This window comes from Drosophila obscura, unplaced genomic scaffold, assembly GCF_018151105.1.
Source record: "Drosophila obscura isolate BZ-5 IFL unplaced genomic scaffold, ASM1815110v1 contig_137, whole genome shotgun sequence".
Taxonomy (NCBI): domain Eukaryota; kingdom Metazoa; phylum Arthropoda; class Insecta; order Diptera; family Drosophilidae; genus Drosophila; species Drosophila obscura.
The window spans coordinates 1,009,178-1,032,541 of record NW_024542721.1 but is presented as its reverse complement, the minus strand read 5'-3'; the positions used below and the strand labels follow the sequence as shown (position 1 = coordinate 1,032,541).

Here is a 23,364-nt window from a genome sequence, read left to right as displayed (position 1 = left end):
TAAGGTTATAACAACCAATAAATTTTTAATCTACTTTCAACAATAACTCAATATGCTTGAACTAACTCTTAAACTCAATGCAGCTTCTGCGAATTGTAGGGTCCTATACATATACCGATACCTTCCTTAAACAAAAAGGTTAGAGCTACCACTCTCAAGCACACCGTATCGTCGTGGTCAGCCAGGAACTTCCAGACTTCTTCATCAAAACGAACGATTGTACCTGCAAGTAGGTCGCCAGTCGAAGCAGACAGACAACGGTTCAACGACCGGTTTCGGTAATCCAGCTTTCGACGGTTAGCTCTAATACTATTTAGCGGAAAACTCAAATAAAGATTTTCTTCGGCAACAGTGGAAAGAGAGTCTCTCGAAAGCGGTGTCTCTATTTTCCGAAGCGGTAACAAGAAGGAAGCAATCTAAATTCGAACCAGAATAAGCCAATAACGCGGTAGTGTCTACAGTGTCAGGTGGTCAACCGGAGTTGATCTTGTCCTGCTATTCCACTGCTAGAAGTTGCCTAACGTCGCTTGCCTATTTGGAAAAATCGACACTAGTAACACTACTCGACAAAATCGAACTTTTTTTTTCCTCAAGGATCCAAACCGACTTTTTCTGATAAATATGGGGATTTAAAATTTTTTAAAGAATTATGTTTTTTTTTTCTATGGCAGAACTTTTTTTTGAAGAATTTTTGAAGTCTGGTATTTTTTTTTTAGCTTTTTCAGAGGTAGAGCTTGTTTTTTCACATAGTTCTAGTATATCTTACGTCTGGTTGTAAAGAACTTTGCTATTTTGAAAAGATAATTAAAACAGCTAGAAGTTAAGCCCAAACACTTTGTGATTACAGCTTACCGTCTGGGAAATATAAAGCATTGAAATTTTGACTCTAAAAATTCAGGAAAAGTCGAAAAAAAAATATATATCTGTGTTTTTTTTTTTGTGTATAGGTGCATTAATTTGGCGTCGTTAAAGGTATCGCTCATTAAAATCTATGAAAAACTTTGGAGCTAAAACCTTCCAAAAGGTATTTTTTGTTACATTTTTTTATTTTTTAGGTTTGGTTAACGACTTTTAGCTCCAAAGTCGCTCCATAGATTTTAATGAGGGATACCTTAAGCGACGCCAAAAAATATCATCAAACCATTTCTAAGCCTTAAATCTTTAAGAAAAAGTTCGTTTTGTTCCTTGAGGAAAAATCGTGTTGACTAGTGTAATTATAACTGTAACGTGCAACGACATTGCAAAAAAACCCGGACGTTACGATTTGAGAGAGCTGGGCAGGCTAATAATTATCCGGCTCTAGCTCGTCGGCTTTGGGGTGGAGTTTTTACTCTCCCAAATCATTCCTGTCTCGTTACTAATATTATTAATAACATTTCCAGAATTAAGCGTGCTCGACTAGTTGCTAGAACTTTAGGGGGATTTGACGAAAAAGAATAGAAGAGAAGAGGAAGAGGAAGAGAGAGAGGAAGAGAGAGGAAGAGGAGAGAGGAAGAGGAGAGAGAGGAAGAGGAGGTAGAGGGGAGGAAGGGAATCTGTTGGTTCCGGACAGGATTAGGAAAAAGGAGAAAGTAAGAAGGGAAACTAAAGAAGCGGGAGCTTGCCCACTGATGTTATGTGGGGGCTGAACCCACCCTACCTTTGGCCAACATTCTGAAAGCGTACAGCTTCTGATGACCCCATTGGACCTCTTACCAAAACGCGTAAGCTAGCATTGAATTAATTTTTGTTTCTTTATCTATACTTCATCACTATCTCTTATAATACAAGTTTAAACCAACCATGGCGATAATAAAAAAGAATATCTTTTCCCCCCATAAAGTATATATATTCTTGATCAGCATCAAGAGCCGAGTCGATATAGCCATGTCTGTCTGTCCGTCTGTCTGTCTATCTGTCTGTCTGTCCGTCTGTCCGTCTTGTTTGACGCCTGGATATCAGAGACTATAAGAGCTAGGGCAACCAAATTTGGTTTCCAGACTCATGTGATATATCACTGCTACAAGTGTATTTCAAAATTTCGCCCCGCCCCCTTCCGACCACACAAAGGACGAAAATCTGTGGCAGGCACAATTTTAAAGAAAGGATACAACTTAAAAGTATCGTAAGAATGCCCAAACCTACCAGATTGCCGAATCTAAATCATATCGGATCATAATTATAGCCAGAATGAAGAAATTAATTTTCAGTTGCTTCCCCCGCCAATTCCGGAAAGAGAACCGCTACTCATTCTCTTTCCCACTCGCACACTCTGCCGCGTTCAGTGCGCGAGCAACCCCTAGCGGAGGAAATATAATATATATTATAATATAAAATAATTTATATTATAATATAATAATATATATTATAAATGGTACATCTAAAATCTTACATGTTAGATGTAAAATATACATTGTAGATTTGGAAAGCAGATGTAGCAAAAAATGTAGAATTTTTTTTTAATTCTAAAAAATCATATGCTCAAAAATGTATATGCTGACTGAGTACGGGTATAGTAGAGTCGCGTCCCCAGAAGCGACTCACACGTTCCTCCCCGTTTTTTTCTCTAACTTCTTCTTTTACGACATTATTATGAATTTCTTATCAAATTTAAATCTAGGATCTAATCTGATGCGAGAGATTTAACTTGGACAAGGAAAACAAAAATCTCCGTCGCGGAGTACAGCCGATAACTGAAGCTTTCTGGTCAGAAATGACCAGACGGTCTGACGGTCTGCTTATTGAGAATCATTATGGCTCAGGCCACTACAGGCTATTAACGAGGATAGCATGATCATAATGCAACGCAAAGATCAGTCAGATCGCAACACAACACACGTTTAGTTTTTGCTATTTACTGACGCACAACAAAATTTTTCCAACGGCGAAAGATCGATCTTCCGACGGGTGCTGAAAACAAATGTTATCCCTGTAAATAAACGGTAGAAAGGTCGTGGGTCTAATCATTCGCTACATTGCGTCCCTGAATTTTCTTCTTCCTCAATAAGCTTCGGTTTTCTAACCACAAAACCTTCGCGGCATTTCAATACTGATCATTCAATATGAATTATAACTTTTAAGTGTCTTACGGATATACTTGAAGGTTAATTATATATGGAAATTTACCGCTACCTCAAAAATGCAAATTTAAACTAATGATAGTGTTATGAGAGTATATGCAACAGCAAATTGCAACTAAGATATACTTGTTTTTAAAATATGAATTAAACTGAGGAAGTCTTAACAATTTCATGAATACTTATATTCGAGAAAGAGCAACTATGCGACATTTTAATCGAACTGAGGCACTATAAATTTGCTTAAAAAAATGGTTTTATCTAAGATTTAGGCTCGTTCCTGCTACAGTTCGAAAAGGTGGTCGTCCCTGATACATGTGTGTGCTGGATAACGACACGGTGCGGCAGAATACGGCGGTTCTTGCGCCGATTGAAGAAACGTCTATCTCCTCACACCAGATTCTTTTACGATGGCGTCTACTGCATCTGCGTGGTTGCACGTCAATACGGGGCGAAACGATAGCCGCAGTGGCTCCTTGTAGGTTACGATGCGGTAGAACGGTAGGTTCTGCTGTTCCTACTCCAGTTTCTCGCGGTCTGCGTCTAGCGGCTTACTTTGCTCGAAACTGGAATGCGGTGAGCGTATAGGTGGTGTGGTCGCTTTCCCACGTGATAGGTGAAAGACCGTCCGGTCTTTGTTGTAGCGTTCACTTTTCCGCTGGGCGAGATCAGTTTCTGGACTCTCTTCTCCAGCCACACTCTTAAACGAGCACATGGATCAGCAAATACGTACGCTATGGAAAAAAACTGATTTAAACCCCGTTCAGAGGACTTTCTCACTCGCACTCAATAACACCTTTGTTTGCGGCAGTTTTATTCACGGATGGCACCATAAAATAATACTTTTCTGAGCGTTGCACAACTGGTCACAGCAAGGTTTGAGACGGAAAAGGATATGTATGGATTGTCAATCTGACACCACGCGTTAGGCCTTACCTAATTTTGATCGCCTATGCACCTGTCAGTCGGTCAAAGCGACCCTGACAGAACCCCACCTAACATTGTTTGAACTTTTTCTTGTCAAACGATGATCACCTGCATCACTGGGCTACGATATCAATATCGATTCCTTGTTTTTTCAAAACTCTAACCGATTTATTTGTCCCGCCAAACCTATCGAGTTTTGGAGTTACAGGTCGCTTCAGGACCGCTAAAAAGATATTAGAATAGATATCTGTTTTAAAAACACTGGAGCGCGGTCATTTGTGACTGTTTCTACGAAATCCAATCAATGTTTTAAATATAAATACATAAGCTTTTTTTTTTAGACAGACATGGCTATATCGACTATTGATGCTTATCAAGAATATATATACTCTATGGGGTCGGAAAAGTTTCCTTCTCTGTGTTACACACATCCACTTTTACCACAAATACAATATACCGCTTAACTCTTTGAGTACGGGTATAACAAGAGCCCAAAGTATACAATGCTATGGTGATACAAAACTTTCCTTGAAAAGGGCCTCGTATTTTTCGGGTACATCTTTCTTCCAAAATGTCCCGAGCATTAACTTCAAAACAGATATCTATTCAATGTCCCCATTGTCATAATCCATGTCCAGCAGCATGATTAGTTTGTGCAAGAATATATTTTGGTGCTGAATCACATTCACAACCATTGCAATATTATTATTATTAATTTTAATTTAAAAAATTTTCGCCGCTCCAAATTGTATGCATCAGTTTTTTTCCCATGGATGGTAGATGGTTCCAGCGAATCGAAGTTTCACATCTGCCAAAAATTCCCACCGTTCCTCAAAGATGTGCTGTGTGGGAAAAGGCTATTAGGCTACCATCCACCATCCATGCACACAATATGGTGCGGCGGAAAATTTGTTTCTTTTATAATTTAAATGAATATTAATAATATTACAATGGCTGTGAATTTGATTCAGCACCAAATATATTCTTGCACAATCCCATCATGTTGCTGACATGAATGATGATAATAATGGGGTCAACATTGACCAGCAGAATTTATTGTAATGGATATATGTTTTGAAAACACTAAAGCGTGGTCATTTATGACTGCTTCCACTAAATTCAATCAATGTTTTAAATACAATTATATATTCTATGTTTTTTGAGAAGCGTTTAGGGACACTTGGGCCATAACATATAATTTGTACACTTTGGGCTCTGTTTCTGAGTACAGAATAGTCGGAAGGCTGTCAGCCAAAAGCGAGTGCAATATACTCCATGAGTTTTGCAGAGCATTCATAAAATAATTCCCAGAGGATAGTCCACAAACCGAGTTTTTTTTTTTTTGTGATTTCAACGCCTGTTGGCGTTAGTGGTTGGTCTGTTGTAGCAGCGACCAGAAACGATGTATCGATATGTGCGAGACACTATCGATTTTACTGCCACTTTCTAGTATTCATAGAGATGAGTAATTGGCAGCATGATCGAATTTGTATTTGTATTTTTCTCAAAGAGAGTAATTGGCCAAAAGAAAACTGCCAAGCCAAGAAACTAAGTTGATATGTTATATACACAATTACATTCGATGTGTTTTAACGACGCGAGATTAAAAGTCTAATTTAGCTTCTCTTACAAATTTTGCGAGTTCCCTCATATGTAGAAGGATATTTGCTTTAAACAAATCGTGCGTAGAGTTGTAATACTTAAATATTTTAGATTTACGCGTTAGGGGCATGAGTCTTGTGCAGTTGAAAATCAGGTGATTTGCAGATTCAGTTACGTTACATGTTGGACATAGGTCACAACTAACTATTTTGCATTTTTTCAAAAAAACGTTGTCATACGTATGATTTATCATGAGTCGATTTAGGAGTCTCATATCCTGAGCGTTCCATCTAACCTTCTTGTGCCAGGGTTCCCTTGGAAAATTTGGAAATAAATCAAAGAAAAAACCACCAGACAATGAAGAAGCCTCCTTGTAGTAGTCATTCCATAAGGCAAAAACTCTTTTCTTGACCTCTCGACATGCTTCACCTAACGTATAGTTCAGCCTAACAAACACCCCATTTGAGATGGCAGATTTTGCAGCTTCATCCGCTTGTTCGTTTATTGGGATACCCATATGACCTGGCATCCAGTAGATGTCTACAGAGATTAATTCTGGCCATACCAGTAAGTTGTGAGTATTTGCCACTGGATAGGCATCTGATTCTGCATTTTTTAACATATATATAGCTGCTAAACTATCCGTAAAAATAGATACTTTAGTTAGTCTTAATTGCTTGGCAATGAGACAGGTCATGTTAATTGTAAATAATTCAGCCATAGCAGACGAAATTTTGATCTCTGATTTAAATCTATAAGTCTGTTTTCAGTTTACATCAATAATACCCATACCCACTTTACTATCACATATTGAGGCATCACTTGCAAAGATATGGTACTTTGTTTCCTTGAGATTGTGGAGAATTTCATAATACATAACAAGAATTTGTTCTTTAGGTACATTTAGTTTGTTTATATTAAAGGGGTTACTATGTAAATGCAGTCTTTTATTTGCGGTGAAAGTCACTGCTGGTTTGGTCATTTCAAAAATATCCCTAAACTTGTTTGCTACTATCGTGTAAGACGAATTTACTGATTGAGAGCAGGTGTAACAATTAGAGGGTCTTTAATCTCAAAAGCTCTTTGGCAGTTAAAAACATTGCTCTGAAGTTTGGGGGCACTTCACCCCCCAACGCAAAAATCACATGCTTTGGAGTATCTGGTGTTACCCCTAAGCATCGACGAAGCTCAGCGGCTTGTAAAATGAAAATCTCTCTATTTAGGTTTGCCATGGTGGTCGACGCATATTCAGCTTTTGATCTAATGTGTGCATTGTATATATTTGTGGCAACTTGAGGTCTTAGGCCACTCTTAATATTGGTGGCCATTTGCAACAGTTTCATGCCAACTCCAGATTCTTTCCTTATTTTTTCTACATGTTTCTTGTCAGACAAACTCGATGTGATTATTCTACCCAGAAACTTTATTTCCCTGACTTCAGGGATACTTTGCAGATTCATAACGATAATTACTATCGTTTTTTTGAATGGTGGCATAGCCATAACCGAACACTTAGTTGGATTCAGGTTTAGTCCTAGATCTCCGCAAAGGAGCTGAAAACTGTCTTTCTTTTTTCTTATTTTGCCGTTTGAGGCAGTGAATGGTTGACAAAAGATCGTTTATACACATGGAAGCACTTTTCTTTTTCCTATAAGCGTAACACCTAAAGGGCAGTAACTTTTTCTTTTCCACAAACTCAGACAATCTATTTTTAACCATGCCGTTTACAGATTTCGCAAGAACTGAGATTAGCAATATTGGTCTGAAGTTTTTGATGTCATCTAGTGGTTTACTACATTTTGGAATCGGACAGATCTTAATGCTACGCCACGCATTTGGAAATTGGCAGCTATCATATGACTCATTAAAACAAGACAATAGTTTTTGTATTACCTCTTCCAAAGAGATGCTAGCATTTCATATGTGATTTTTCACCTTGTTTGTTATATCATTTATGTTCTGAAAATCTCTAATGTTCAGCTTTGAAAATAACTTTACTTTAGACAGAAAGAACTTTGGTTTTATTTTGATATTCTCGATTGTAATTGATATAGGAAAATGATGGCTGCCACCAATCCTTAGCGGACGGATATGCCAGTCAAAAAGCAAATCAGAGTTGGTAAAGATAAATCCAAAACTGAACCCGACATTATATTTAGAGACTGTTTAAAGGTTAAGCTTCCATCATTCAACCACTTGAAACCAGCATTTAAGGAAACATCTTCTATGAAACGACCATTGGAATTGGTCATACTGTCACCGAATACACTATTACGAGCATTAAAATCTCCACATATGAATACATCTTGAAGATTTTCCATGCTATCAAAAAGTCTTTTAATGTCTGATTTAAAATCATCTAGAGGTACATTTGGATCACAATAGGCTGAAGCTATTGTGAGATTTCCGGATAAATTGGTTGTTTGTATAATTGATATGTCAGATGTGGCAATGAAAGGAATTTTTTTGAAAAGAATTTTATTTTTTACTAGTACCGAAGTACCTCCATAATTGTCAGCTCTAAGTTTTTCAGCAGCTTTAAAATTTACAATGTTTCTAAAAGTAGGATCATCTCCATGGGAAAAGATCTCAAGATCATCTCCATGGGAAAAGATCTCAAAGAGACACGCAAAATCAAAATCTTCATTATTAAGCAGAAACTCTAGGTCATTTTTATTTGCTTTGAGCGATTGAATGTTATATTGAAATACTGACATGTTTATTGTGTTTTTAAAATCTGGCTCTGACTCAAACTTTTCCCAAAAAAAATACTACTAGATTTGCCTGTTCTTATAAATTTTTCATTTAAATCTTGAAAGGACTCGCATAACACTTCATCCGAATCAATGAATGGTGTTATTAAGCGAAAAAGTTGAGCACAAATATCAGCAAACTTTATATCCTCATTGACTGGGTATTGGAATTTATGTTCTGAAGTGTCATGAGTATAAGATGGTAATGAGAAATGATAGAAATTTTGTTGTGGGGGAACTAAGGTGTTTTTTACTATTGAGGTGTATCGGTTACTATTTATGATATTGTTTACAAGCTCGTTTTTATACCCGTACTCAAAAAAGAGTTAAGGGGTATATTAGATTTGTGGTAAAAGTGGATGTGTGCAACGCAGAGAAGGAAACGTTTCCGACCCCATAAAGTATATATATTCTTGATCAGCATCAATAGCCGAGTCTATATAGCCATGTCGTCTGTCCGTCTTGATGAGCGCCTGGATCTCAGAGACTATAAGAGCTAGAGAAACCAAATTTGGTTTCCAGACTCCTGTGATATCACACTGCTACAAGTGTATTTCAAAATTTCGCCCAGCCCCCTTCCGCCCACACAAAGGACGAAAATCTGTGGCAGGCACAGTTTTAAAGATACGATAAAACTAAAAACTAAAACGCAGTATCGTAGAGAATGCCCATATCTACCAGATTGCCGAATCTGAATCAGATCGGATCATAATTATAGCCGGAATGAAGAAATTAATTTTCAGTTGCTTCCCCTCCCCCTCCCGCCAACGACAACGCAATTCATTTTCCTTCTCGCTCGCACACTCTGCCGCGTTTAGTGCGCGAGCAACCCCTAGCGGAGGAGATGTAGAATCTAAATGGTACTTGTACAAAATACATCTTAGATGTAGAATAGACATTGTAGATGATAGATAACAAATGTAGCAAAAAAAATGTAAAATGTAAAATGTAAAATTTTTTTTTTAATTCTAAAATTCTAAAAAATCATGCTCAAAAATGTATATACTGACTGAGTACGGGTATAAGTAGAGTCGCGTCCCCAGAAGCGACTCACACGTTCCTTCTCGTTATCTATTGTCTCAGGCATTTTCGATGGTAGAGCAGGAAAAGCATTTTCATTTTGGGATAATAAATCAAATCGATTATTTATCGAGTATTGGGATGTCACTTCTTTCCTCGACAATTTCTTTACACACATAACTTTCATTATTTTTTCCTCCAGTGCCCATTTTGGACATACGTTCTTATCACGAGCCGTATGTTCATTACTGTTACATAAAATGCATTTGTACACCTGACAATTTGGAGATGTGCACTCCGGCGCACCACAACGTAGACAACGCTTCTTTGCTTTACACGTTCGTGAACCGTGACCAATCCGTCCACAGTTAAAACATTGTAAAATATTTCGTAAAAAATGAGAAACTTCTAGTCTGCAGTAATTCAAAACAATATGAGATGGGATTTCTACATTTGAAAAACCAATTTTCACTGATAGAGTGGGTTCCCACATTACTTCAGTAGCCCATGTCTCTGATTTTACCTTGCGTCTTAATCTAGTCACCGACTTAACAGGAACGTCCGACTTGATGTTCATCAGTATTTCTTCATCTGTTATTTCAACCGGGATATTTTTAATAACTCCATATGTTTCTACATAATCCCCTGGTATATACGCTGATATGTTCATGCTTTTTAAATTAACGTTCCTCACAGCCTCATTTGCAAACTTTCCATTCTGGAAATATACCTTGTAAGACGAAATGCCTAGAGCAACAATATTGCAAAGTCCTGGCAGCTTTAACCCTTTAATTTTTTCGTAGAACAGACCATTCTTAACCCTAATATTTTGAATATTTTCAACCTGACCAGTGTTAAATATGACAGCCGCTTCACCAAAAAAACTAACGTCATACTTATATTCCGTCCATTTTTTTGATTTGCTGAGTCATCACTTGTATTAATTTTCCCTTGCTTAATCCTTGTCTCAACATCTCCTGGAACACCACTTTTCTGAACAACTTCAGTATGAAGCATGTCTTTTAAGTCTGAAGAGCTCACCTTAATCTTACTTCCTGACTCATTTTTGTACATACGCGGAGCCCTGAAAATTGCCTTTTTAATTATCGCGTTTTTCTTAATTGCTTTACCGGAATTGTCCGGTGCTGAGAGATCAGATGACTCTTCCATATCAGACGAGATATCCTCCATCGACTCACAATTCTGGCTCGACGCCATGGCGTCAGCTCACTTTCCACACTCTGCTTCACCAAAACTTACAGTTCACAAGGTGAGTCTTGATGACAGATTTATAAAAAATGAAAATATTTTTTGGAGAGTACAATTTTATTAAAGAATTTCACACTATGCTTCACCAAAACTTACAGTTCACAAGACTCACCTTCTGAATCCTTTAATAAAATTGTACTCCTTCAAATGTATTTAATATTTATATAAGAAGCACGATTAAACAAACAACCGGCTAGTATTCCGTGTTGATGGATTTAATTTTGGACCAAAGTTTTGTTCTTTCCCTTTTTTTTTTCCGGATCGCGAGCAAAACACATCAAACCACCTTCAAGGCACGAATTGGAAAAAACCGAGTTTTTGTGCCTGAGACAATTCTAACATATCAGATGTTTTTTTGTTGTTTTTTTTTACCATTTTCCTGTCATTGTTTACATTTTCGTAGTGAATTCCGATTTTTTGTTGTGAATGTCAAATAATTTATGGTTGCATTTGACAATTATTGAAAAAATACCGTACAGTAACGTCCAAATTAGGAATATCCCAGATAGATGGTGGAATAACTGGGAAATTTTCGGAACGGCAAAACCTTACGGACCATCCCCGAAATGGATGGTGGCCTGTGGGATAGGCTATAAGGTCGATTTTGGGCAACTATTCGTGTTTCGTTATGTCATCGTCGTAGTCAATGTTTTACGTATGAAGTCAATTGTAAGTAGGTTAGGGCCAAGCGGAAGCGCAATAAAAGCCTGCTTTGCAACCGTAGGTTAGCTAGGCTTAAGAACATTGTTTATAATTTAGAATATATTCGTAAAATGAATTCGATCGAGCGCACACACAATTATTTTTGTCCCGTCTTTAAGAATAAACATTTACGCCAACCAAACATTTCGGTTTTTGTTGTTAGAAAGACTTTTCTAATTTTTTAATTCGTTTTTAAGATTTTTGCGAAAAAAACAGGACATTTGCACGGGACAAACTCATATTTCAGCGAAGTATAGACAATATATTGATGCGAATTTCTGTTCATGTTGTGCTTTAATGTCTGTTTGAAATGGTTATAATTTTACGCAAATATGATTCATAGTTTTTATAAATTGAATTAAAATCATATTCCTAGGTTAAAACCATGTTTGAACCCTTTTTCTCGTATTTTTTTTTAGATAGTTGAATATGTTAGAAAGTTTTTGTGGAATAAGTTTTCCCAATAATCATATTTTTTATAAGAGATAATAGTAATAAAAAATATGCCATTCCTATAGTTGCCGAGATCTAACCGCTTATTAAAACGTACATGGCTATATTTACTCGAATATTTATGCTGATCAAGAATATACGTACTTGATGGCGTCGAAAAGATTTGCTTATAGATTTAACAAATATCTACACGAACCAAATATACCCCTATTCTCATTAAGTACCGGATATTATTTTCGATTGTGTAGTTAACATATTAAACATGTGTCATATGAATTCCTTGATCAGTCCTACAACATATACTAGGTCTCATAGGAGGTGTAAATCACTGTAGCACATGACAATCAATGTTGAATAAAATTTAAAAATGTAGTTACCTGAACAAATTTTGAGAGTTTCTTGTGTAACACGAAGGATCGCTGCTTCATTATTGTTATATCTTTTTTACTGGAATCTTTGTGTTGGCCGTTCTTTATTGGATTTGCATATAAATTTGCAAACTCCCTTTCAGTGCCAAGGTACAATGGTTTTATAAAGTTTACCATGCTATAATCTATAAATAAATACATTTTTTAATGCAACATATATTATTAATATGATTTTATATTCGTGGGCAGTCCAAAAGAATTACTTAATTGTTCAAATGGCCCAATAAGTATATTCTAATGGTTCGATAATTATATATTCGGTCATAAAATTGTTTTTATTTTGCTTAAAATAGTTGATTTTTTTTTATCAAAATAAACATTTAATCTCATTTTATATCTGGTAACACTGGTCAACACGATTTTTCCTCAAGGAACAAAACCAACTTTTTATTAAAGATTTGGGGCTTAGAAATGCTTTGATGATATATTTTTTTTTTCTATGGCAGAACTTTTTTTTGAAAAATTTTTGAAAACTGGTATTTTTTTAAGCTTTTTTCAGAGGTAGCGCTTGTTTTTTTCACATAACTTTAGTATCTACAAAAAATACCTTTTGGAAGGTTGCGGGCCAAACTGCCAATTGGGAACAAAGCAAACGAAAAAGGGTTGTACATTTGGTACCTGATCGCGTTCCTTTGTTCCCAATGGGCAGTTGGGCTCGCAACCTTCCAAAAGGAATTTTTTGTTCATTTTTTCCATATTTTAGGTTTAGTTAACGAATCTTAGCTCCAAAGTCTCTCCATAGATTTTAATGAGCGATACCTTAAACGACGCAAAATAAACGCACCTATACACAAAAAAATAGAGGACACAGGATATAATTTTTTTTTCAACTTATCCTGAGTTTTTAAAGTCAAAATTTCGAAAAAATAAAGCACAAAAATCATCATTTTTGCATTTCAATGCTTTATATTTCCCAGACAGTAAGCTGTAATCACAAAGTGTTTGGGCTTAACTTCTGGCTGTTTTAATTATCTTTTCAAAATAGCAAAGTTCTTTACAACCAGACGTAAGATACTAAAGTTATGTGAAAAAAACAAACGCTACCTCTGAAAAAAGCTTAAAAAAAAAAACCAGACTTCAAAAATTCTTCAAAAAAAAGTTCTGCCATAGAAAAAAAAAACCATAATTCTTTAAAAAATTTTAAAGCCCCATATCTATCAAAAAAGTCGGTTTGGATCCTTGAGGAAAAAAAAAGTTCGGTTTTGTCGAGTAGTGTAATCGAGGAGTTTAGGATGTGGATGTGTCTAACGCAGAGAATGAAATGTTTCCGACCCCATAAAGTACACTCCTGCCCAATGGGAAAGCATAATACAACAAAGTCATGTACGAAGAATGGAAGCTTAATGAATTCTGCTTTAACTCTGATGTTATTATCTCTTATTGCATCTCGCGTTTTCAAGTAGCGGTAAAAAAAGTACAAAAGTTCCATAATTTCGCTTTTGAGGCTTTCGACATTCTCAAATTTATTGTTATTGGCGTAAACTCGCTTGGCTAAGATACCCCAAATGTTCTCAATTGGGTTTAAGTCAGGGGAGCACGCTGGCCATTCCAAATCATTTATATGGTGATCATTTATGAAGCGCTGGGTCTCTCTGCTCTTGTGAATAGATGCATTATCTTGCATAAAAACAAGATTTCCTTCAATATTTTTTTCCAAAAATGTCAGAAGACGATCCTCCAATACGTTTTTGTATTCTCCACTGTTCATCCTGGAGCTTGTGAAGCACAGATCAAGCGTTCCAGACGCATTAAAGGCTCCCCAAGTCATTGCCGATCCGCCTCCAAAACATAAGTGGATTCTTACGCAAATCTCTCCAATAGTGACGAAACCCATCTGGGCCGTCAAGATTAAATTGTTTTTCATCAGGAAAAATTATCTAAATGAGAAATATTGAACAAAGCTGGTAAAACAAAATAAAGTTAAAATTTAATACCGAGGTATATACCTGGTCGAAATAAATATCGGGACACTTAATTTTGTTTGAATAAAATCTTAAAAACATATATCTATTTTGTTTTTCTTTTTAATTTTATTTGTAAGTATGGTGAAAAAATGAATTGAAAGATGCAAATTTTTTAAATTACTGATCCTTTCAGGGAAAATGTATATCCTTATGTTTGCTCCTTTAGAAATAATTTTTAAAAATTTTGTAATTAGGGAAAATAATGTATTTTCTTACTTAATAGTGGGTATTGCCTCCTTGCTTTGAAATGACTTCAGCCAATCGTTTATGCATTGAAATTACTAAATTTTGTAGAGTTTTCTCGTCTATTTTGGCCCATTCTTCGATAATTGCCTTTTCGAGCTCGGTCAAATTTTCAATTTGTCGCCCATTGCTATAAACTTTGCTCGAGATTCTTCCCAATCATTCTTGATTGGGTTTAAATCGGGACAGGCCACCATAAAAGATCAATTTTTCGGTCCTCAAAGAACTGCTTTGTCGCTTTGGATACGAGGACTGCAGCGTTATCCTGCTGAAAAATAAATTTTCTCCCAGTATGTTTCGCTACACGATAATTCTACGTCGTCCATAAGGCTTATGTAAATCTGAGAATTCATTCGTGATGCTACAAAACACACAGGGGATCTCCCGGCGTGTCCAAATGCAGCCCATACCATAAGCGAGCCACCCCCCGAAATTGCGAGCATAGCAGGACTTGCGTTCACGGCGTATATCTCTCCAGTACCTAATTTTTCCGTCAGGACCATCCAAGTTGAACTTTTTTCGTTACTGAAGATAACGTTTTCCCATTCACTTGTCCAAAATTTGTACTTTTCTGCAAATAGCAGACGAGCTGTTTTATGCCATGGTTTTCGTACCACTTTTTATACCCGTACTCAAAAAGAGTTAAGGGGTCTATTGTATTTGTGGTAAAAGTGGATATCTGTCTGTCCGTCTGTCTGTCTGTCAGTCTTGATGAGCGCCTAGATCTCAGAGACTATAAGAGCTAGAGCAACATAATTTTGTACCCAGACTGCTGTGATATCACATCTGTGGCAGGCACAACTTTAAAGATCCGATAAAACTGAAAACGCAGTATTGTAGGAAATGCCCATATCTACCAGATTGTCGAATCTGAACCAGATCGGATCATAATTATTGTGTGGACGTTGATATGCAATGACTGCACCATCAAATGGCCCATGCGACACCAAGCCGGATCCTGTTACGCGCGGAACCCAAGCAGAAACGCAGACCTCCTCCCGCCCAACCGACCGAGGGGCGCTGCCGCATGACGCGCGACGCGTGTTACCTAACCGATCGCGAGCATGCAGGAAAGATAGGTGTTAGACTAAAATTCGAGGAAAATTAGAGCTAAACAACTCAAAGAGCTAAACATGCAAAGATAGCTAAAAAATATAACTAATTACGGAAAAGGTATGTTAGTATTAGTGATTTAAGAAGAGGAAGGGAATTAGTAGTGGATATTATGTGGTAGAGGGAATTGAAGTCCGAGCAAAGGACCCTAAATGGTTCGTGCAAGGAATAATTCGATCTACAAAGCGGAAGGAACAAAGGAATGAAGTTTCTAGTAGATTTAATAGGAATCGTAAAGTTTATGCGGCTCAACAAGTCAGGGCTATCTACCCAAGCACACCCATGGCCTTATTTACCATGGTAGAAATGTGTTCAGAAAACTTTAACTTTGGGTCTAATTTAACACCAAGAACATCAACAAAGGTAATTCTCTCAAGAGAATCACCGCAGAGGCTATAAGGAGCCAAAAGGGGGCTGGAGCGATGAAATGTCATTACTTTGCATTTCGAGGCATTTAGGTGGAACATATTTACACAACAACATGACTGAAAGTTATTGAGATCGGATTGCAAGCGAGAGTGAAATGAAATGTCCTTATACTGGACGCAAAGTTTGACATCATCCGCATACAAGAGTACTCGAGAGTTTGTTAAGACTAAAGGCAGATCATTAATAAAGAGTGTGAATAGTAGGGGCCTAGATGGCTGCCCTGTGGTACTCCAGAAGTAACCTTAACAGGTGAAAATAAGGAGTTTTTGAAGAGGACTCTTTGAGACCTAGAACGAAGGTAGGTAGAAATCCATCTCAAAAGATAAGGCGGAAACCCTAAAAGGTCAAGTTTTTGTGCTAGGAGGGAATGGTTTACAGAATCGAATGCTTTGCTGAAATCAGTGTAAATGACATCCGTCTGCAAGTTACCTTGAAAGCCTTTAATGATAAAAGAGGTAAACTCTAATGAATTTGAGGTTGTTGATCGTCGACTTATAAATCCGTGCTGGGACGGAGATATAAGTGATTTGCAGAGATGTTGCAAATGCGGAGTTAACATTTTTTCAAAACATTTTAGGAATAGCGGATAACTTAGATATACCTCTATAATTATTTGCATCAGACTTGCTACCTTTCTTATGGAGCGGAATAATAAAAGATTCCTTCTAGATGGGGGGGAAACATGAAGAGTTACTGGATAGGGTGAATAGTTTAAGCAAGGGTCTACACAGAGCATCGGCACAGTACCTAAGTACACAGCCGGGAACTCCGTCGGCACCTGGTGAAAACACCGGCTTAACTAGTCGAAGATCATGAAGCAGTGAGCTTTCATTTAACAAGGGGCTGAAGATGCCATTCGACCTTGGTAAACTGTATGGATACGACTGACTGAGAGTAGCTTTCATGAGAATAGGTTGTTTGGAAACATTGGGCTAAAAGATCGGCAATTGCCTGATCATTGTTTGCTGACGTATTGAGAAATGATACCGAGGATGGATGTGCGGACGTTTTACGCTTACTGTTTACGAAGGTGTAAAACTGTTTAGGATCCTGTTAAAATCATATCCTGCATCGAGATAGGTAATTTCTATAGCATTCAGCGATAAGAACGTAGAAATTTGACCGGGCTATTACATAGCGAGAGAGAAAAGATGGAGAACCAACTTCTCGAAATTTCTTTAGAAAGTCTTGATGTTAAGTTTTTTACACTGGACAATTCGTTTGTGAACAAAGGATGCTTTCCAGATCCAACCGGACAAGAAAGTGGGACACAAGTACAGAGCGGACCAATCAAAATCACTAATGAGGTTATTAAGCTTCGTAAACTCGGCTTTACGAAAGCAGCGGACACGTTCGACAGACACTTCGACTGTAGGATGGTAGGAGTCCTCAGGTATAGTGAGCGGAAGGGCTCGGGTTAACAACGCTATGGTCGGATCCGAGACAAAGCACAGATCAAGCAATCGACCCAAGGAATTTTTCACATGGTTGACTTGAGACAGGGATAGGTCTAGCAAGCCGTCGATAAAGTCATGTCGTGGCCTTGACATGGGCACACGGTTATTAGACTCGTTTACCGAAGACCAAACAGTACCTTGCAAATTGAAATCACCAAGAACTTTCATATGGTATCTGATAGCGAGGAAGAAACAGTTTTTAAAGCGGACAGGTGATGCTCGTATATTAAGATATCCAAGGAAGGTGGAATATACGAGCAAGTAATGAGAATGGAAAAGCCTGGGAGAATCAGTTTGACGCACAGGAATTCCAAGTCTTGTTGAACCTTACCATGAAATGTTCCGATGTGAAGTTTGAGTCCACTGCAATGAGGACCTAACATTTACATCGAAACGAACAGTCATTTCTAAAATTTGTGTACTGACTTGCCAAAACCTCGGAACTAAGGATGTCCGGCTTTAACCTGGTCTCGGTAAACACAATAACATGGGACGAGAGTGCGAGACTCTCAAGAAAAAGAGTGCTGAGCTTACTACGCAAGCCTCTAGCATTCTGGTAGGTAACTAAAAGCGAGGAAGTTTGTTTTTTGGATGGGTAGAAGTTGAGGTGGAAGATGAGGGTAAAGATGGAGCACTGGTCTGACTAACAGGAAGAGTAATGGGGGGCCTATTTTTTTTCTTTGCCTTAAACTCTTTAACCAACAAATGATCCGGCCGAAACTTGGCGGAACAAATGGTTTCAAATTGAATCGGGGAGACGCTAATCTCCAAGGAAGATATCTCCCTGGCGTAGGAAAAGTTAAATTTTTCCACCTTTAAGCCGACGGCTTTTATTTTGCTTTGTGTAAAAGCGGTTACATCATTGGATGTGAGGTCAGGGGCTAGCCGCGAGACAAAAACTTGTCGCTTTAGTGGGACTTCCAACATTGGTTTTGGCACCACAGGCCTAGTACCTGTGATGGCAGTATCCGGTGGTCCTGGACATCTATTAGCTGGTGGGAGTGAAACTGAGCGGATAGTTAAGGGGTTGGGTGCGGAATCGATGGACACGGACTCTACAGACATTTCTAACTGCATACTCTCCGAAGTGACGCGTTCGGCTCCCGAATCTGCATCACCAGCAGCGATCGTTGCCCTTGGAGTAGCAAACGTAATCAACTGCTGCACTAAGGGAGTGGTCGGAGTAAGTTTTTTAGATGCCGGTGGACATGAGGCAGTCGGCACTTGCAAATCCCGCGGAGTCGACTTCTTGCGCCTCGGAGACTCAGCCAGCAGCTGTAAACTGCTGAACTGAGTGTTCATGGCCAAGAGCCGATCATATTGCTGTTTAAAGCCTACGATCAGCTCTTTGAAGCCACTCCGCGTCTCATGAACGAACGCATGTCATTTTCCACAGCACGGCATTCCTCACAACTATAATGCAGGCCGTTGTTTTGGAAAATGGCGTTCTCTACACGGCCCGAGATCCCTACACATTTTGCGTGCACTACGCTTTCGCAAAGCCAGCCGGGGATATTGGGCTGGTCATGGGTGATCTGCTTCTTGCAGGTTTTTTTGGCACAGACGACAGAAAATTCCATATTTATGTCTTATATTTTTTTTTTACTTTGGGAAAAAAAAGTTCAAAACAAATAGCAATCAAACCACTGTGCAGAGCAAATGCTTAGAGCAATGCTTAAAGCGAAATCGGTAAAAGATGAGAGAGCAGAGTGGTTGCAGCAACAGCTTATAAGTGAGATCGTTACTGCACAGAAAGAGGGCGTACTTACAAAAAGCAGCAAAACAAACACACGACTAACCGACGCACAAAATTAATTAAATAAGTTGTGTTTTTACACAATTATTAGCCATGCACCCGCGGTAAAAGCATGATTTTAATGTAAGTTAGTTAGAGAGTTAAATTATAGATAAAAACACCGGCTGTTTAAGTTAAACAAAAGGAAAATGCGGAGCGCAAAACAAAAACACGTCTGGTCACTACGAAAGAGAACGAACGAATTATAGCCAGAATGAAGAAATTATATTTCAGTTGGATCCCCCGCCTCCTTCAGCAGGAGACCGCGCTCCTCATTCTCTTTCTCGCACGCGCACTCTGCCTCGTTATGTACGCGAGCGCCCGCTAGCGGAAAATATATTAAATATATACAAATATATTTTAATATTAAAAGTCTAAAAAATCAAGTCAAAATCAAACTGAGTACGGGTATAAGTACGTATAAGTACGCACGTTCCTTTTCGTTTTTATTTCTTAACAATTACTGTTGCTGTATTTGTATACACATAAAAATGTCTGAGCAGAATAGGTATCGAAAACAAAGTATGTAAAGGTCATTCGAGTATAAAAAATGTATATAGTATATGTGGATAGTTGTATAAGTATATAGAGCAGTGGTCGGCCACACACACACACAGGTTTGCAGTGCGATTGTGTGCGTATACAGCAGGCAAAACGGAACATTGTATTGGTGCCAAACACTGTAATACACGTGTACATGAGCGGCAGCGCAGCAGCAGCACCTTTTCCTATGCGCATTAGATAGGGCCGTGCCGAGCCCTGATATAGAGATAAGTGCGGGCAGTATCAAATGCTTTGTGCCATCAAGTTTTTTCATGCAATTCAACATGCTTTTCAGACTTTAGTCGGCCACTGAAATATCTCAGCTTTTACGGACATACACGTGTCACCTCTTTTGGCTGCCGATGCAGGCTTTAGGACAGCAGCTATGGCAGCGTCGGCACAGGCCAAATTCAGTGCCCAATGTCGTAAGAAGCCAAAGCCAGAAGCTTGTGTCGCCGTTCTCAGTTTGAAACATCTTAGTCCAAGATGAAGTGAAACCTTTACGATTTAAGGGCCGAACACAGGCGTAGTCAGACTCTTTGTTAAACTTTCCTTGTTTTATTTTGCCAAATTTATATCTTTGTTGTATAAGGTATGGGCTGCATTTGGACACCCCGGGAGATCCCCTCTAATTTTTGTATCATCACGAATGAATTCTCAGATATCTAAGCCTTATGGACGACGTATTGATACCGTTTAGCGAAACATATTGATTTGTCAGCATGATAACGCTGCAGTCCTCGTATCCAAAGCGACAAAGCAGTTCTTTGAGGACCGAAAAATTGATCTTTTGGGTTTGCCTGTCCCGATTTAAACCCAATTGAGAATGTTTGGTGAATACTCTCCAGCAAAGTTTATAGCAATGGGCGACAAATTGAAAATTTGACCGAGCTCACAAACGAAATTATCGAAAAATGGACCAAAATTACTAGAAATTACTACACAAATTTTGGTAATTTCAATGCCTAAGCGCTTGGCTGTAGTCATTTCAAAGCAAATGTAGTCAATATTAAGAAAGAACATACATTCTTTCCCCTGATATAAAATTTAAAAAAATGATTTTCATTTCAGTGTACCTTTTATATTTCTAATGGAGTAAACACAAGGATATAAATTTTCCCGGAAAGAATCAGTTATTTAAAAAATATTCATCTTATTTCAATTTATTTTTTCCCAATACTTACAAAGAAAAAAAACCAGAAGGAACGTGCGAGTCGCTTCTGGGGCGCGACTCTACTTATACCCGTACTCAGTCAGTATATACATTTTTGAGCTTATGATTTTTTAGAATTTTAGAATAACAAAAAAAATTTTACATTTTACATTTTTTTGCTACATCTGTTATCTACATGTAAAATGTATATTCTACATCTAACATGTAGATTGTACATGTTCCAATTAGATTCCACATCTCCTCCGCTAGGTGTTGCTGGCGCACTGAACGCGGCCGAGTGTGCGAGCGAGAAGGAAAATGAGTTGCGTTGTCGTTGGCAGGAGGGGGCAGGGGAAGCAACCGAAAATTAATTTTTTCATTCTGGCTATAATTAGATCCGATCTGATTCAGATTCGGCAGTCTGGTAGATATGGTCATTCTCCAGGGTAATGCGTATTTAGTTTTATCGTATCTTTAAAAATGTGCCTGCAACAGATTTTCGTCCTTTGTGGGGGCGGAAGGGGGCGGGGCGAAATTTTGAAATACACTTGTAGCAGTGTAATATCACATGAGTCTGGAAACAAAATTTAGTTCCTCTAGCTTTTATAGTCTCTGAGATCCAGCCGACAAACAAGACGGACAAATGTACAGACAGACATGGCTCTATCGACTATTTATGCTGATCAAGAATATATAAACTTTATATGGTCGGAAACGTTTCCTTCTCTGCGTTACACACACATCCACTTTTACCACAAATCTAATATACCCTTAACTCTATTTGAGTATACGGGTATAAAAATTCATGCCACGAAATATTTTTTTTTTCGAATTTTATAGAGTTTTTAAAATTTTGTTACGGTATTTTTTTTCCCGAAATTTTGACTTTAAAAACTCTGGAAAAGTTGAAAACTCTGAAAAATACCGTTGCCTGGTCCCATGCCAAAGGAAAACGTTCAGGTACCAAAAATTCAACCCGTTTTCGTTTGCTTTGTTTCCAATTGGCAGTTTGGCCCGCAACCTTCCAAAAAGTATTTTTTGTCTATTTTTTCACTTTTGAGGTTTGGCTATCGAATTTTAGCTCCACCGTTTCTCCATAGATTTTAATGAACAATACCTTAAACGACGCCTAATAAATTCGTCTATTTAAAACAAGAAATAGTGGCCAATAATTTTTTTTCGATTTTTCCCGAGTTTTTAAAGTCAAAATTTCGAAAAAAAAAAAGAAAAAAAATATCGCAAAAAATGATGATATTTGAATTTGAAAGCTTAATATCTTTCAGGCGTTAAGCTGCAGATACAAAGGCTCTGGGTCGGATTTATAGCTGCATTTGTCAGCTTTTCAGAACTGCAAAGTTCTATGCAACCATATATAAGATACTTAAGTTATGTGAAAAATAGAAGCACTACCTCTGAAGAAAAACATTAAAAATATACAAGATTTTAAAAAATTCTTTGAAAAAAAAATATACTATATAAAAAACCATAGTTTATTAAAAATTTTTAAACCCCGAAATCTATAAGGAAAAGTTATTTTGGGCCACAGCCTTATTCTAGTGTTGATTAGTGTAATTGATTAATGACGATATTAATAGTATCATTTTATATGCAATATATTTCACCCATATTATCCTATTATTATTTATACATTTTTTAAATGCGGTATCAACCTCTAAAATTTTGTTTTAACTATAAATAAAAAGATCAATATTTGAAAATTTAGAATAGTGTGGAAAATATGGACGTGCTCGATCGAATTCAATTTTACGATTCTTCTAACTTCATACACTTCGTTCTAAGCCTAGCTAACCTACGCGTACCGTAGCTACGGTGGCAAAGCAGGGCGAATTCACGAAAGAGATAGCTTTTATAGCGCTCCCGACTTGCCCCAACCTACTTACACTATACTTCATGCCATTCAAAATAATTTTAACATAAAAAATTGACTACGACGATGACATGACAAAAACCGGCCCCGTTGAAGGCCTGCGCGGCTTCAACAAATGGGTAGCGGCGCCAACTTGTGGATGGCACGCCGAAAAACGCCTCCATCGCTCCTCCTAAGGTCGACAACCCTGACCATGCCGTACTCCCCGGCGTGTGTGGCGATGACTCACCCGAGGAGCCACTCCTGTGGAGGCATGTTTTCCTCGGCCACGAGGACGAGGTCTCCCTCCTGGATTCGGGCTTCCGTTGGGGCCACTGGCCCCGAATTTGCAACCCCAGGTCTTATTCTCGGGACCATCGCCGCCAGAACGTTTTCTTGACTGACGAGGCAAGTCGCCATCGCCGCAAGCAGCTGAGACCCTCCTGGTCCAGAATCCGCAGTGCGGGAGGCGATGGGGGACCCGCCTGTCAGCAGGTGCCCGGACGTGAGCGCCTCGCCGTCGCTAGGGTCCGCTGGTGGCGGTTCGCTCCAACGAAATTTGTCGCGGACGATCTGGGAATATCCACGGC

At 38.2% G+C, this 23,364-nt stretch overlaps 1 protein-coding gene across 1 annotated transcript in view; it reads right to left on the bottom strand.

Moving 5' to 3' along the window:
* LOC111076108 (transcriptional regulator ATRX homolog) overlaps nt 1-23,364 on the bottom strand; it is a 256,306-nt gene that overhangs the window by 128,063 nt on the left and 104,879 nt on the right. The window contains exon 8 of the mRNA XM_041595643.1: nt 12,160-12,335. Coding sequence (XP_041451577.1) covers nt 12,160-12,335 — 176 coding nt within the window. The remainder of the gene's footprint in view (nt 1-12,159; nt 12,336-23,364) is intronic.